The sequence below is a fragment of the Lepidothrix coronata genome, unplaced genomic scaffold (assembly GCF_001604755.1).
Source record: "Lepidothrix coronata isolate B3197 unplaced genomic scaffold, Lepidothrix_coronata-1.0 Scaffold108, whole genome shotgun sequence".
NCBI classification, from domain to species: Eukaryota; Metazoa; Chordata; class Aves; order Passeriformes; family Pipridae; genus Lepidothrix; species Lepidothrix coronata.
In genome coordinates, this window is record NW_016690288.1 from 700,332 (window position 1) to 715,099 (window position 14,768).

The 14,768-nt window shown below is 49.4% G+C and overlaps 1 protein-coding gene across 1 annotated transcript in view; it reads left to right on the plus strand.

Annotated features, from left to right (window-relative positions):
• The window catches only part of LOC108501827 (S-adenosyl-L-methionine-dependent tRNA 4-demethylwyosine synthase-like), a 103,395-nt gene that overhangs the window by 2,348 nt on the left and 86,279 nt on the right, over positions 1-14,768 (plus strand). Inside the window, 6 exon segments of the mRNA XM_017824074.1 lie at positions 778-926; positions 1,562-1,702; positions 2,227-2,328; positions 3,474-3,668; positions 5,047-5,328; positions 6,321-6,443. Coding sequence (XP_017679563.1) covers positions 792-926; positions 1,562-1,702; positions 2,227-2,328; positions 3,474-3,668; positions 5,047-5,328; positions 6,321-6,443 — 978 coding nt within the window. The 5' untranslated portion in view covers positions 778-791.

The window sequence follows — 14,768 nt, forward strand, 5'->3', positions numbered from 1 at the left end:
TCTGTGCTCTTGTCTGATATTTGCAGAAATGAGGTCCGAGGGGGCTGCAGGTGACAGTAGGAGGGTGTCAGCTGTGTTTCTCACTAAATAAGTGTCACAAACCAGCCTTTTTTAAGCACCTGAATGTTTCCTATGAAATAGGTGTTCACAGGCACTGCACAAGCTCGTTCCTGGCTGGGGTGTTCTGTACCTTGAATGTACTGAACCAACTTGTAACATCTCAGTTGTTCCAAGTCAAACTTCACTTGCACCACACAATTCTGAGAAAGTGCTTCCAGTTGAATGCAGGTTTCAGTCTGCCCTTGAAACTCTGTTTGTAATCAGTGTAATATCTAATGTGTGTAAGCAAGGGTTGGGTTCAGCAGCAAACTGTGGAGGTGATTCCCCCTTGAACTGGAGCTTTCTAGTTCCAGAGATCTGCATTTGTGTCAAACTAAGGCCGGTATGATCCAGTGGATGTTTCAAAAGGATTTTTTACTTTCAGGCACTTGCACAGCTCAAATATTTTCTGCTTTTCCTTATAACAGAGGTGCCCTATAAAGAAAAAAAACAGAATTTCCAGGCTCAGAGTCTAAAATGTTAGCTTGGAGCTCAGCTGATGCACCTGAGGAGGTGACGGCTTCTTGATTCAGTTTTAATGCCTTGTCTTTAGCCAAAACCTGTTTTCTGCAGAGCCTGGGGAGTAGCTGATGCCGTGATGAGACTGTGGGGACTGTGTGGTTGTTTTCTGTGTGCTCATTCCATATTCATACTGTCGGAATCTGTGACTTATTCCAGATTTAGATGTCTCAATGGATACGTGGAGCTACTTCCGTACTTGCCTGGCGTCCATATGGCTGCACAGATTTTACATCTACTCTGCTGTTGCTTTGGGGATCAGCCTTTGGATTGTCATTCAGTTCACCACCACCAAAACCAAAAAGAAGGTAACTGAACCTGTCAGCACTTTTGTCTGAGGACACCCCAAAGCCCCGTGAGTGGAAGTGAGGAGTTGCTGGGTGAAGGCACCCACTGGTGCAGTGAAATGGGCCCACCTGGAGTGTTGCAAATCCCAAATGCTCTTTCGTTCATGTGGATATAATTCTCAGTTTGGATTCTTTTATGTTTGAGAGTCACTAAAAGCCCCTGTTGCTCTGATTTTGGAGCAGATCTCAGCTGGACACTTGTCACGTTGTGTCTGTCACTCCAAAGAAATCCCTCTGTTTGTGCCCGGTGTTTTTACCTTTGTGTTTCCAGTGATGGCAATGACAAGGTTGGACTGGTTTTAGGATGGGAGTGGGATTGGGCCTTTCAGGAATTGAAAACCTCCTCCTGCAGGTGGTTGAAGTTCTGCTGCAGGAGTCTGGGAGGCTCAGCTGGATCCTTTTATCTCCCAGATACTGGAGCATGGCCTGGGTCAGGGAAACACTTCCTGCTGTGTTTGTCTGGGTGTGAGAGGAACCCAAATGCTGTTGCATTTGTGCAGTGCTGACAGTCTGGCCACAGGATTTGAATTTTAAATGCTTTTGGTTTGACATCACTTGCAGAGGGGATGGAATTTGACACAGCTCCTGTTTCATAGGGTGAAAAATCCAGTGGGAATCCCCCTTCCTCCAAAGGAACAGAAGACAAGCTGGTAAATGGATGTGCCACCCCTCAGGCAGAGGAGGTGTATGTTGCTGGGGTAAAGATCTTCTATGGCTCTCAGACTGGCACAGCAAAGGTATCAGTTACTCTTGTTCCACATTTGTGAAATGGATCTGAAATATCGTTGGGATTCAAGTATGTTGCTTGTCTTAAAACACTGCACTGGGTACAAATCTGAGAGTTCATTAGGAGGTTCATTAGCTCGTTACAAGTCATTGCCCAACACAAAAGATAAGTGAAAATTCTATAAAAATAACATTTTCCCTCCTCCTTTTAAGTGGGGCCTGCAGGATATTGATCATGAAGCTTCAAGTTTACTCTTACAGTATAATTTTAATTTGCCAGCAGGTCTTCATAGAAAGAGGTGCTGGTTTTGGTGCTTCCTCAAAAAGAAATGCCATTTGTGTGTGGAAATGTAAAGCCATTAAAATTCATGGGAGTCTCAGCCAGTTACTTCATGTTTTGAATGTGAGGAGTTACAGGCCCAGTGTCCAGGTCTCAGGTGTTCTTCCTGTGCTGGGAGAGGTTTTGTGGCTGAGCACAGCAGGGCTGGTGTGGGTTGAAGGAATTGAAAACTTCCTCTATGTTTCTTTTTTCCAGAGATTTGCCAAAGCTCTGGCTGAAGCTGTTACTTCCCTTAATTTGCCTGTGGAAGTCATTAACATGGGAGACTATGACCCAGATGATTGTTTAGCAGAGGAGGTGGGTATGGCATAGATAGGAATAATAAATACAAGTGTTTTCCTGGGATTATCAAGGCTGTTTTCCTCATTTATTTCTCTCCTGTTCTCCTGGAAATCCTCAAAGCTGTGTGTTGCAAATTGTTTCCCTGCTACAAAAGCAAGTGTAGCCCATCAGCCCTCAGCAGAAAATACCAGAATTTTGAAAATTACTGGGAAAGCATCACATAGAACATTTTGAAGGTGACAGTGACCTTGTATGAGCCAGTTCTGTAACTCAGGGGTGACAGTGGCTGCACCAGGTCCCCTGTTCTCCGTGTGCACCTGGGGAAGGGTTTAAAGCCAGAACAAGCAGCTGGTGATGCCTCTGCAGCTTTTATAGGCTTACAAGTTAGAAACTCCTTGTGAGGTGTTTGGAGTAACCCTTGATGGGTTTTTCTTCTGTAAATATTGATAGTTTTAATTAATCCTAACAAAACTTTTTGGTTGTATCTCCCTGCGTGTGGGAACCGTGTGTTGGAAGTTCCTGAGGGTTTCAGTGTGGGTTGTCAGCACTGGATACTGCCCCTAACAAACCTGGAAATGCGAGGTTGGGAAGTTTTAGATGTTTATCCATGGGAGACTTTGTGGTGAAGGAGTCTATAGTTTTAAATATTTATCCATGGGGGACTGTGGTGAAGGAGCCTGGTCAGGAAGCTGCTGACTGGGGAAGGAGTAATGGATACAAATTGAAAGAGGGGAAATTTAGGTTAGATATCAGGAAGAAATTTTTTTACTGTGAGGGTGGTGGAACACTGGCCCAGGTTGCCCAGGGGAGCTTGTGGATGCCCCAGCCCTGGAAGTGTTCAAAGCCAGGTTGGATAAAGCCTTGAGCAACCTGGTCTAGTGGGAAGTGTCCCTGCCCATGGCAGGGGGTTGGGACTGGATGATCTTTAAGGTTCATTCCAACTCCTTAACATTGTATGATTCTAGGAAGATGTCCCATTCTGCTCACCGTGTCCCTGTCCAGGGGACAGGTCATTCACCACCACTGGGATTGTCACCTGCACCATCCCATCTGGTCTTTTGGTTCCTTCCAGCTGCCTGTGTGTTCCAGCTCTTTTCCTGATGTCAGGGGTTTTCGATAATGCAGTGATCTTGTCTCTCCTGTTGTGTCCCTGTGGTCAGGCAACCAGCAGGAACATCTGTGTGTTCCTGGTGGCCACGTACACGGATGGGCAGCCCACGGAGAGCGCGGCCTGGTTCTGCAGGTGGTTGGAAGAGGCGGCCAACGATTTCCGTGTTGGGAAAACCCACCTGAAGGGGCTCAGATACGCCGTGTTTGGCCTGGGGAACTCGGTGTATGTGGATCATTACAACACAGTAAGTGTGTCCCCTGGCCTTCCTTCTTGGTTCCTGCTCCTCTGAGAGCCTCAGCTGGAGGAACCGCTTCAAAACTGAGCGGTGCTGGTGGATTGGGTGGGAATTGCAGCTGTTTGCAGACTTGAGGGACTGGGTTTAGGGCACAAGTAGAATTACAGGATCGTTGAGGTTGGAAAAGGCCTCCAAGATCATTGAGTCCAACCTGTGCCTGATGCCAACCCTGTTCTCCAGCCCAGAGCACTGAGTGCCACCTCCAGTCCTTCCTTGGACACCTCCAGGGATGGGGACTCCACCACCTCTCCAGGCAGCCCCTGCCAGTGCCTGACCACCCTTTCCATGGAGAAATTCTTCCTGATGTCCAACCTGACCCTCCCCTGGCACAGCCTGAGGCCGTTCCCTCTCCTCCTGTCCCTTGTTCCCTGGAGCAGAGCCCAACCCCCCCCAGCTCCCCCCTCCTGTCAGGGGTTTGCAGAGCCAGAAGGTCCCCCCTGAGCCTCCTTTTCTCCAGGCTGAGCCCCCCCAGCTCCCTCAGCTGCTCCTGCTGCTCCAGCCCCTTCCCCAGCTCCGTTCCCTTCCCTGGACACTCTCCAACCCCTCAGTGTCTCTCTTGTCAGGAGGAGCCCCAACCTGCCCCCCAGGATCGAGGAGGTGCCCCAGCAGTGCCAGCACAGGGGGACAGTCACTGCCCTGGGCCTGCTGCCACACCACTGCTTGTAGAAGCCAATGCCATTGGCCTTTTTGGCCACTTGGACAGGGCCACTTTGAAGCAATTGTGCTGCCCTTTTAAATGGGAAAGGAGTCCCATATGCACTGGGAGATGTGGGAATACACCTGGTAAACCCTGAGTTCATTTCCCAGCTTGGAAAGCTTTCTGTCAGCACGTGAGGGTACAGGACTGTAAATGTTCTCACTTGCTGCCTTCCAGTTTACAGGGCTTTCCTCAAACTTGGCTCCTTTGTGTGTTGTGGATTTTAGCTCTATTCCCTGATGCAGATTGTGGCAGTATCTTTGCCGGGTCATTGGTGTCACCCCACTCATTAAAAATGGCATCTCCTGTCTCCAGGTTGCTGTGTTTACAGCTGGGGCCACGTGAAACGTGTTACACACCTTGAGCAGCAGGCATCACACAGAGCAGCTTGTTCCCAGAGCTCGTCCCTTGCCACACCAGTGTGACAGCAGAGGGATTTTCCAACAATCTGAGGGAGTGTGGGGTGTTCAGGCTGCCTTGTGTCTGCGCCGAGGGACTCCACGAGTCCCTGCCCTGCAGTCCTGTGCAGCTCGCTAGCTCTCCTTCCAGGCTTGACCCTTGCTTTTTTCTTAGTTTCCTGCTTTCCTTTGGCCTTGGTTTAATATTCCTGCCCCTTTGCTGCCGTCCCAGGTTGGCAGGAGGATGGACAGGTGGCTGTGGATGCTCGGTGCCAGCCGTGTGATGACCCGCGCCGAGGGCGACTGCAACGTGGCACAGAGCAGGCACGGCAGCATCGAGGGCGACTTCGAGGCCTGGAAAGCCAAATTCCTCACTCGGCTCCAGGCCCTCTGCAGAGGGGAGAAGAAGCCCTGCAGTGGGAAGTGCAAGAAAGGGAAGTGCAGATCTCCAGGGAAGCAGAGCAAGGAGAGCTCGGATCACGAACGCGGGGCATCGGAGCACGAGAATACTGAGGTACAGCCACAGTCCTTGAGGCCTCAGTGCTGGGTCAGTGCCCCTTCGGCTTCTCTCCTTCCTCCTCCAGCCCACAGGGATGCTGTGGGAGCCTGATACTTTGTTCTGGAGCAGAGGGGGATGAGGGATGAGAACCCATGGCTGATAATATGTGGAATGAACCACCCAAAAAGAATTAGTGCTGGACCCAGCTAGGTGGCATTTATGTGGTGAGGGAGTCTTCCTCCTGACTGGGGTGAGGTTTATGTTGTGGCAGATGCTCCAGTCTGAGTTCTGGGTTCTCATCAGAGCCTTTGCTTTGTCCCGTGGCCAGGTGAAGCATTTAGTTCCCTGAGAGCAGTTAACCTGCTTCCTCTTCATCCTGGTGCAGCTTAGCTTGTCTGCCTGCATCCCAAGGTTTTTCCAGAGACAGCTTGGGGAGTGTTACCTGGGCAAGTCCTGTATTTCCTCTGTGTGTATCTGCCTGTATTCATGTAGCTGGAGTGTTGATTGCAGATTTTGAATAAGAAATCCTCTTTCCTTCTCTCCAGTGCAAGATCCAGAGCTGCCGTGGCACTTTAACCTTCCCTCAAGCCATTTATTGTGGGTTGGGAATATTTGCTGTGGCCTTGGGGAATTTTGTAGGACAATAAGTGTCTCTTCTGGCTGAGTTTGGGAGTGCTGGCTGCTGCAGGGGCAAGAGGAATAAATCTTGCTGTTACACCAGTGCTGTTGTGCTGTACCTTGGATTTGTACAGAAAGAGAGAAACCTTTCTGCTCTGTGGAGAGTTTACCTTGGAAAGCAAATCCCTCTCTCCCTGTTCATTCATCCAGGAGCACTTAAAGGGTTTAAAGGGCTTCAGGCTTCCATGTACATCCTTCAGGTTATTAGTAGGACATTCCTTGTTTTCAGAGGTCTTCACTAATAAGGAGAGTTATCTCACTTAGATAAAAGGTGTTATGTTTAACATTCAGATAAATTCTTAATTGTTTTTCTCTGATCTCTCCCACAGGCAGAGGAATTGTTTGAAACCAGTAGTGAGGAGGAAGCTGATGCTGAGGAAGCTGGAGGCACCAATTCTATCATTGATGTTGAAGATCTTGGCAACATCATGGGCCACATGAAGAAAGCAAAGGTACTGCTGTTCCTGTGGGTATGGAATGGTCAGGTCTTTGCCACTGATCAGTTGGATTGTTTAAAATATTATTGCCTGGATGTGAATCTGTAGGGTTTGGTTGTGGGAGACTAAAATACAAGCTCTTGGAGAGCCTGTCCCAAAAAGTAACATACTTTGGAAGTGTGCTGGATGTAGGTACAGACCAACTGTGGCTTGTTCCCCAAGCAGATGCTGCAGTGATGAGGTGTTGTTTTCAGTCTGAGGGAAGATTTACACCAACCTCTGTCTGTAATTACACCTTCCTTACCTTGGGAGCCTCTGCAGTGTGGGCTTCCCACGGCTCTTCCCCAAGATGAGGCCCTGGCACAGGTTGCCCAGAGAAGCTGTGGGTGCCCCTGGATCCCTGGAAGTGTCCAAGGCCAGGCTGGACAGGGCTTGGAGCAACCTGGGCTAGTGGAAGGTGTCCCTGCCCATGGCAGGGGGTGAGATGGTCCTTAAAGTCCCTTCCAACCCCAGTTGTTCTGGGATTCTGTGAAAATACAAGGATTTCCTCAGTGGTCTGAGCTGAGATGGCAGCACTGGGACACCCCAAGCCAGACTGTGTCTGGGGAGGGGACAGTGTTACAGGGAGGGCATTGGCATCTCTGTTCCTCACCTTAGAGAGGGGGAAGGAGGTAAATAAAACAATTCCTGCTGTTTGTTACAACCTCTGTGAGGAGAGCAACCCCACTGACCTGGGGGCAAGGCAGGCTCTTGGCAGGGGACTCTGTCCCTGAGTTTGGATGGACTTGTGCACTGCAGCTGGTAAGGGGAGGGTGGCTGACCCTTTGCCTTTGATCTGCAGGGAGAAAGGATCAGTGTTTTCCCGGTGGAACTGTGGTTCTTTCCCCTCTCCCTCCTTCACTCACCACTAGAGGTCAGCGGCCAACAGGGAACTGCTGAATCCTGGGCCCAGGAAAGGGACGTGGTGACATCCAGCAGTTCTGTGGAGAATTAGGCACTGGGTTTTCACTGACTGACAAAATGTGGCAACACCACGATGGAGGAGTAGAGTAATGCAGGAAAACCACGTGTCACAGCCCAGTTTGTGAATAAAAAGTGAGCGCAGCAATAAAATACTTCCTGCTCTTCACTTCCCCAGCTCGTCGTGCTGGTGGTGAGCAGGGCTGAAGTCACTGTGGTGTGGGTTTATACACAGGCAGTGGAGATTCCCTGCTCTCTGTGCCTTTGTTTAAACATTCAAACCACTTTCTCCTCAGCTTTCTTGCTGCTCTGCTCGGGCAGTGAGAGGCCTGTGTGTTGTACTTGCAATTCTGTAGTAACCTGTATGTCTGTGTTGATCAGGTTCCTGTGGCTGTGACCCAAGTGCCTGCCCCTGATCAGAGAGGCAGCTGCTGTCTGAGCACAGACACTGCCCTCGAGTTGAGCTGTAGGTTTTTGTCTGAGCACAGACACTGCCCTCGAGTTGAGCTGTAGTTTTTATCTGAGCACAGATACTGCCCTCGAGTTGAGCTGTAGTTTCTGAGCAGACACTCCCCTCAAGCTGAGCTGTAGGTTTTTGTCTGAGCACAGACACTACCCTCAAGTTGAGCTGCAGTGTCTGAGCACACTCATCTCAAGTTGAGCTGCAGTTTGTCTCTGAGCACAGACACTCACCTGGAGTTGAGTTGTAGTTTCTGAGCACAGACACTGCCCTCAAGTTGAGCTGTAGTTTGTGTCTGAGCACAGACACTCACCTGGAGTTGAGTTGTAGTTTTTATCTGAGCACAGACACTGCCCTCAAGTTGAGTTGTAGTTTCTGAGCACAGACACTCCCCTCGAGTTGAGCTGCAGTTTGTGTCTGAGCACAGACACTCACCTGGAGTTGAGTTGTAGTTTCTGAGCCCAGACACTCCCCTCGAGTTGAGCTGTGGTTTTTGTCTGAGCTCACACACTCCCCTCAAGTTGAGCTGCAGTGTCTGATCCTTTGAGCTTTTTCCTTGGAGGAGGTGGCAAAGATGTTCTGCTGTGCCAGGTGAATGCTGCCCTCTTGCAAATGGTTAAATCCTGAGGGTGCAAGTGTAGGTGTGGAATTGAAAGTTCACTCTCAGCGTGCCTGGAAGTGTCTTGGCCCTTTGGGATATGAGCTGTTGTCAGCTGATGGACAGGAGGCCCTAAAACTTGGATCAGCTTTTGTCACTGATGCCACAGAAGTGTGCTGCTGTGGGTGTGTCCTTTTTTTTTTTTTTGGATTAAATTGAAGACCTTAAAAGCTGTAGTTCTCATTACTGGCCCCTTTATTCCCGTTCTGCATGGCACATCTGCCCAGCTGCCATCCACAGTTCTGGTTTCATGCTCCTGCAACCAGAGCAGGGAATGGAGAAAGGGCCCTCTTGGGGTGCATGGGATGATGTGTCAGCATTCCAGGAGGGAGCCTGAGTTGATGGCCGTGCCTGGGAGGAAGGATGGCTTTGTCCTGGTGCTGACTCTGCTGGGGAATGTGCACATGGACAGGTTTGTGCAAACCCTCGAGCTGTGAGAGGACCCCAGAGGTGCAGTTGTTTACTGTGATAAAAATGAATGCTGGGGACTGGATATGAGAGAGCAAATGATCTGCATTTATGACAGTAATTCATCACAACCAGGCTCTCTTGCTGCCAGGCAGGAAGCTGTAGTTGTTCAAATCCATCTCAGTTGAAGTCCCATCCTTTCCTTGGAGGCTCTGAGTTTGTGCAGTGAGAAGTTTCCTGTGTCAGGTGAGTTGTGCTCTCCCTTTAGCCATCTCTCCTCTCATGGAATTCTGAACTGTATAAAATTAATCTGGCATTTATTTTACGCTGAGGTAACTTGTTGTCCTGCAGTAAATCCTTACCCCCACAGGGGTTTCTACCTGAGCTATTCACATACAAGTTTGAGAGAAACTTGTGTATCTTCAGGGTTATATCACAGGCAGTTCTTCATCCTCAGAGTTACTTGGATTTGGATTGGGCAGAAGGGTTTCCAGCATGAGTTTTTTGGGTGTCAGTGTTGTGTGGTCATCCCTCTGCACGTGGGGGGTGGAACAGCAGGTCCTGCCTCGTGCAATGTAGACAATTTGAAATGTTTGAAGGCCCAGCTTTGACCTCTTCTGTGTTGCCTCTTGTGTGATTCACTAGCACAGATGGTCATAATTCCTTGTTGTCCTGCCTTTTCTGGGCTGGCAGTGAGGCTGTGGAGGTGAGTGTGACTAATAAATGTCCACTCACATCTCTGCAAGTCATCTTAATTTGATTTTGCATCCATCTCTTGTTACCTGACTTGATGGAAATCAAGGCTGAGTTTTCTTTTACAGCTTTTTTTTTTTTTTTCCTCCCACGTGCTGCAGGCTCATTGCATTTTGTAAAGTATTGTCAGAGGGCTTGGAGCAGGCCCTGCGTCCTTGCAGTCATTTGGATCAGGCAGGTGGATTCAGGAGTTCAGGGGAATGCCAAAACCTCTCTTCCTGCTTGAGTTGCAGCTATCCCATACTCTCCCTTAGAGAAGAGATGGAGTTTTAAAGAGCTGCTGAGGGTAAAGTTCCACAGTTCAGGGTGATGGTGCCTCCTGCACATGGAATCTGAGCACAGAAATTTGCCCCAAGGTGGGGTGTATATTGATAATGCATTCAAATATATTAAATGCCAGCTGATACAACAGGAAATCCCACCCTTAGTGCACCAAATCCTATAATATGTGGTGGTGGTTCTTGGTGGATTTAAGAACTAGGTCGATTTTGAGTTTTACAGTTGGGCCACACTTTCCCTGTCCTCCAAAGTTGCTCCCCTGGATGTATTTATCAGATGAAAGTGAACTCTAAAGGGTGTGTTTGTGGCCTGTAAGATGTTATTAATCACAGGGACACCAGTTCTTGCTGCAGATTATCTCCCCCATCTGGGAGACTGATCTGTCTCTCTAGTTATCACAATCAAGACTCATTCCCAGGGAATGGAATGACTTTATTAACCTTCACATTTATAAACTTCAGCCATGAGTAACAGCAATAATAATATCCTAATTCCTTCTTTGTGATGGGCTGGGAAGTAATCAAATGGGCATGTTTTGTTGACACAATTTTGAGATTAATGCTGTTTTGTTCTGAAACAAAAAGGTTAATGATGCTGACAGTCTCATTTGCAGTACAGATAGAGAGGGGGGTGTTCTTAGGAGTTTTTAGGAGCCAAAATCTCCCCCAGAGCGTGTTCAAGGAGTTTCTATGTCCATTTGCCCCAGGAGAGCTTTCCTGATCCCCTTTGGCACTGTTCCCTAGCAAGTCAGCCACGTCCCACCACTGTGACTGTAAATCCCACCTCTTGCAATGCTCCCTAAGAGCCCTTGGAGTGTGTGGCAGCTGTGGAAGACCAAATGTGGGGTGAAGGAACTCCTGCTGAAGCTGCCTGGGGCGTGGTTGGAAGGGGGCAGTGGGCATTAAGGGGTTTAAGGCACAAGGTTTACAGACCAACTTGGTGCTGCAGGTAGAAACTTTTTAGAGTCTGAAAGAATCATTAGCCATGTTTTAACCAAATGGAACAAAGTTTGGGTGCTTCACTGTCAGCTCAAATGGATGTGCACATTTAGAGCCTCTCCAAAAACTTTCAGTGGGTGGAAGGTTCCTTTGTGACAAGTGAGCCCTTCTCTGCAGCAGCTCGGTCTCTGGATTTTGACCTGTGCTACTCTGGCTCAGAATTCAGTTTACATTTTAAAATAAGCTTTAGAAAAACCAGAATTTAACTTCTTAGGGACCGCTTCCAGCATGAAATCTGGATTTGTCACAGGGACACCTCACCCTTCTCCTTTCCTCTGTTCAAATCTTTATTCTCTGGCTGTTGGAAAGAATTGTAATTCCTAAACAACATTACAAGAGATCTTGAGGTTTGCTTTTTCTGAGTAAGGCTTGTGAGTGCCCAAGGGGAAAAAAAAAGAAGGGGAAAAAAAGCCCTAAAAATAACTTTAAAGGTAACCTCTGGCTGGATGTTCTGAGTGTGGTGTGATAGTGGCTTCCTTTGTAAGGGGATTTGAGATCTCTGAATGAGAACTGCTTGCCCTGAGGGTAGATCCCATATCCTGTGTTGTTCTTTAGTGGGTTGTAAATGAATCAGTAATTGGTTGGTGAAGCAGAGCTGAGAGATATAAAAAATGCTGGGAGACTGAAGTGCCCCTTGAGTGTTTGGCTTCCTCTTTATTTGCAGCCTTTTCTTGTCCACATCCATTGTTGGGGGGGACCAGCACTGGCCCTGCAGCCCCCCCAGCCCCTCTGCTCAGCATTTCCCACCACTTTGGTGCTCCATTTCTCAGGTGTCTTTTTTTTCTGTGTGTTTTTTTTAAGGTTCTTGCCAGTCCAGCGACAGAGTTGAGCAGAATTCCACAGTTCCATGCAGCAGAGCCCCTCTGCTCTGGAGCCAGGCTGGGAGAGCTGGGGGGTTCACCTGGAGAAGAGAAGGCTCCAGGGAGAGCTGAGAGCCCCTTCCAGGGCCTAAAGGGGCTTCAGGAGAGCTGGAGAGGGACTGGGGACAAGGGATGGAGGGACAGGACAAGGGGGAATGGCTTCCCAGTGGTTTAGATGGGATATTGGGAAGGAATTGTTGGCTGGGAGGGTGGGGAGGCCCTGGCACAGGTTGGGCAGAGAAGCTGTGGCTGCCCCATCCCTGGAAGTGTCCAAGACCAGGTTGGAGCAACCTGGGCTAGTGGAAGGTGTCCCTGCCCATGGCAGGGGATTGGAGTGAGATGACCTTCAAGGTCCCTTCCAACCCAAAAAAAGGTACCTGAACTCCATGCCAAGGCTGAGAAAGCTGGGGCTGTTCAGCCTGGGGGAGGGAAGGTTCTGTGGAGACCTCACAGCACCTTCCAGGATCTAAAGGGACTCCAAGGCAGCCAAGAAGGGACTCTGCATCAGGAACTGCAGTGACAGGACAAGGAGAACGGGTTCAAACTCAAAGAGGGGAAATTTAGGTTGGGTATTGGGAAGGAATTGTTCCCTGGGAGGGTGGTGGGGCCTTGGCACAGGTTGCCCAGAGAAGCTGTGGCTGCCTCTGGACCCCTGGAAGTGTCCAAGGCCAGGTTGGAGCAACCTGGAAGATGTGGAAGATGTCCCTGCCCATGGCAGGGGGTGGAACAAGATGAGCTTTAAGTTCCCTTCCAGCCCAAACCGTTCCATGATTCCATGGTGTTTTGACCACTTGAAAACTTGGTGAAAACTTTTCACTTGAAGTGAAAAGCTCTTTTAGTCCTGAACTGTCAGGAAAAGAAATGGTGGAGTAGAGGAGTCTTTTACAGAACCATTTTAAGGAAAATCTCCAAAATATGGTAAGAGTGTGTGCTGCCTGCTTTGAGTGTGAGAGGGCAGAAGAGACTGGAATGGAAAATCTTACTGGTTTTAAGTTGGGCAGTTTGGGACTCTTGTTAAATCCTGTTACCTGGGTCTTAGTTCTGATTTTTATAGCAGAGAAGAAAGGAATAAAATGAAAATATATGGCTCAGTTTTCAAGTCTAAGAAGTCACTTTTGGGTGGACACAGACACATTTTTAGTTTTGACTCTTTGGGTTCCTTTGAAAATCAATCTTCTTTATGGTGTGTCCGAGGAAGTTTCCCAAATCAAACAGACACTGACAGGCTCTGGGAGCTGAGTGTGAAATGGAGCTGTGGTTTAATGACACCTTGTAAAACCTGCCCTACAGCAGAGCCATCTGAACCCCCCCTGTAACCCTGCAGAGGGATTTTAAAGTTGTGAGCTGGGAGGGTTTTTTCTTGCCCTTGAGGATTTTGGCTGATGTTAAACCTGCAGTGTTGGACACTGTGGGATTATTTATCCTTCTGCTTTTCGTGGAAGATGCACAGTGTCCTTTCAGACTGATTCACTTGGATGGCAGCATAAGCTTCTGTCACTGCTTGTCTGCATGAGTTTGGGATTTAAAATGATGCTGGATATGTCCAAAAAATCTCAGCACTGACTTCTCAAACAAAGAGAAAATGGAAGATTCCCTCTGTGGGGACGGAGCTGCAGGTCTGTTCAAACATCCTCTCTTTGGGTGGCAGCTGGGATCTGCTGCCTCAGAGTAACACCAGAGACCTTCTGGTGCCCTACAGAAGGGGTGCCCTACAGAAGGGGTGCCCTACAGAAGGGGTGCCCTACAGAAGGGGTGCCCTACAGAAGGAGTGCCCTACAGAAGGAGGGTAGCAGGAGGCAAGGAAACTTTCTGTTACCCTGCCCTACGTAGGGAGTGAGATGTGGATGGAGCTTCCTTCCACTCCCTCATTGAATATTCCCAATGGTTTCTACCCCAGCAGGGAGAAATCTTGCTTCTGGGGTTGTTTTTTTTCTAATTTTTTTGCTATCAGTCAGAACTTCTCAAGGACTTTCCCCATTTTGAAGGGGCCCTACAAGTAAGATGGGGAGAGACTATTTCCAAGGGCCTGGAGTGGCAGGACAAGGGGGAATGGCTTCCCACTGACAGAGGGCAGGGTTAGATGGGATACTGGGAAGAAATTGTTCTCTGGGAGGGTGGGGAGGCCCTGGCACAGGTTGCCCAGAGAAGCTGTGGGTGCCCCATCCCTGGAAGTGTCCAAGGCAAGGTTGGAGCAACCTGGGCTAGTGGGAGGTGTCCCTGCCCATGGCAGGGGGTGGGACTGGATAGTCTTTACAGTCCCTTCCCACCCAAACCATTCTGGGATGATTCTATGGTTTAAGGGCCACTTCTTGACAGCACAGGCCATGATTTTTACTTCTGGCCAAGCCACCTTGTGTTTCAGTCCTGGTGAGGTGATGGGTTGCCCCGTTCCATCTCTCAGCTCTTCGCTTTGGTTCAGGCTCTTGTGCTTCACTGGGCAGCAGTGGTGGTGTGGGGACATAGCCTGGGATTATGTTGACTCTGGCAGCTCTTTTTAATAAGATTTTCTTGCTGTTGGGCTGTTTGCTGGTTCACAGCTCACTCAGGCCAAGTTTCCAGCATTCATCTTTGTGTTCCCTGTGAAGGCTCCAAGCCCTTTCTGCTGTGAGTGACAGCAGGGAGAGCAGGGTGGCTGTGGGACTGACAGGGTGTTTATCCACGGGCTGAGTGAGCTGCAGCTCTGTCTGTGCCTGTGACAGCTGGGCTGTGACAGCCAGAGCTCTGAACCTGGAGCAGGACAGTCCACAGAGCACCTCTGCTCCTCTCAGAGAATCCCAGGATGTGCTGAGCTGGGAGGGACCCCCAAGGATCCTGGAGTCCAACCCTCAGCCCTGCACAGGCCCAGCCCCAAGAGTCACCCCCTGTGCCCCAGAGGATCAGCCAAACCCTCCCTGAGCTCTGGCAGCCTTGGGGCTGTGCCCACTGCCCTGGGGAGCCTGGGCAGTGCCCAACCAGCCTCGGGGG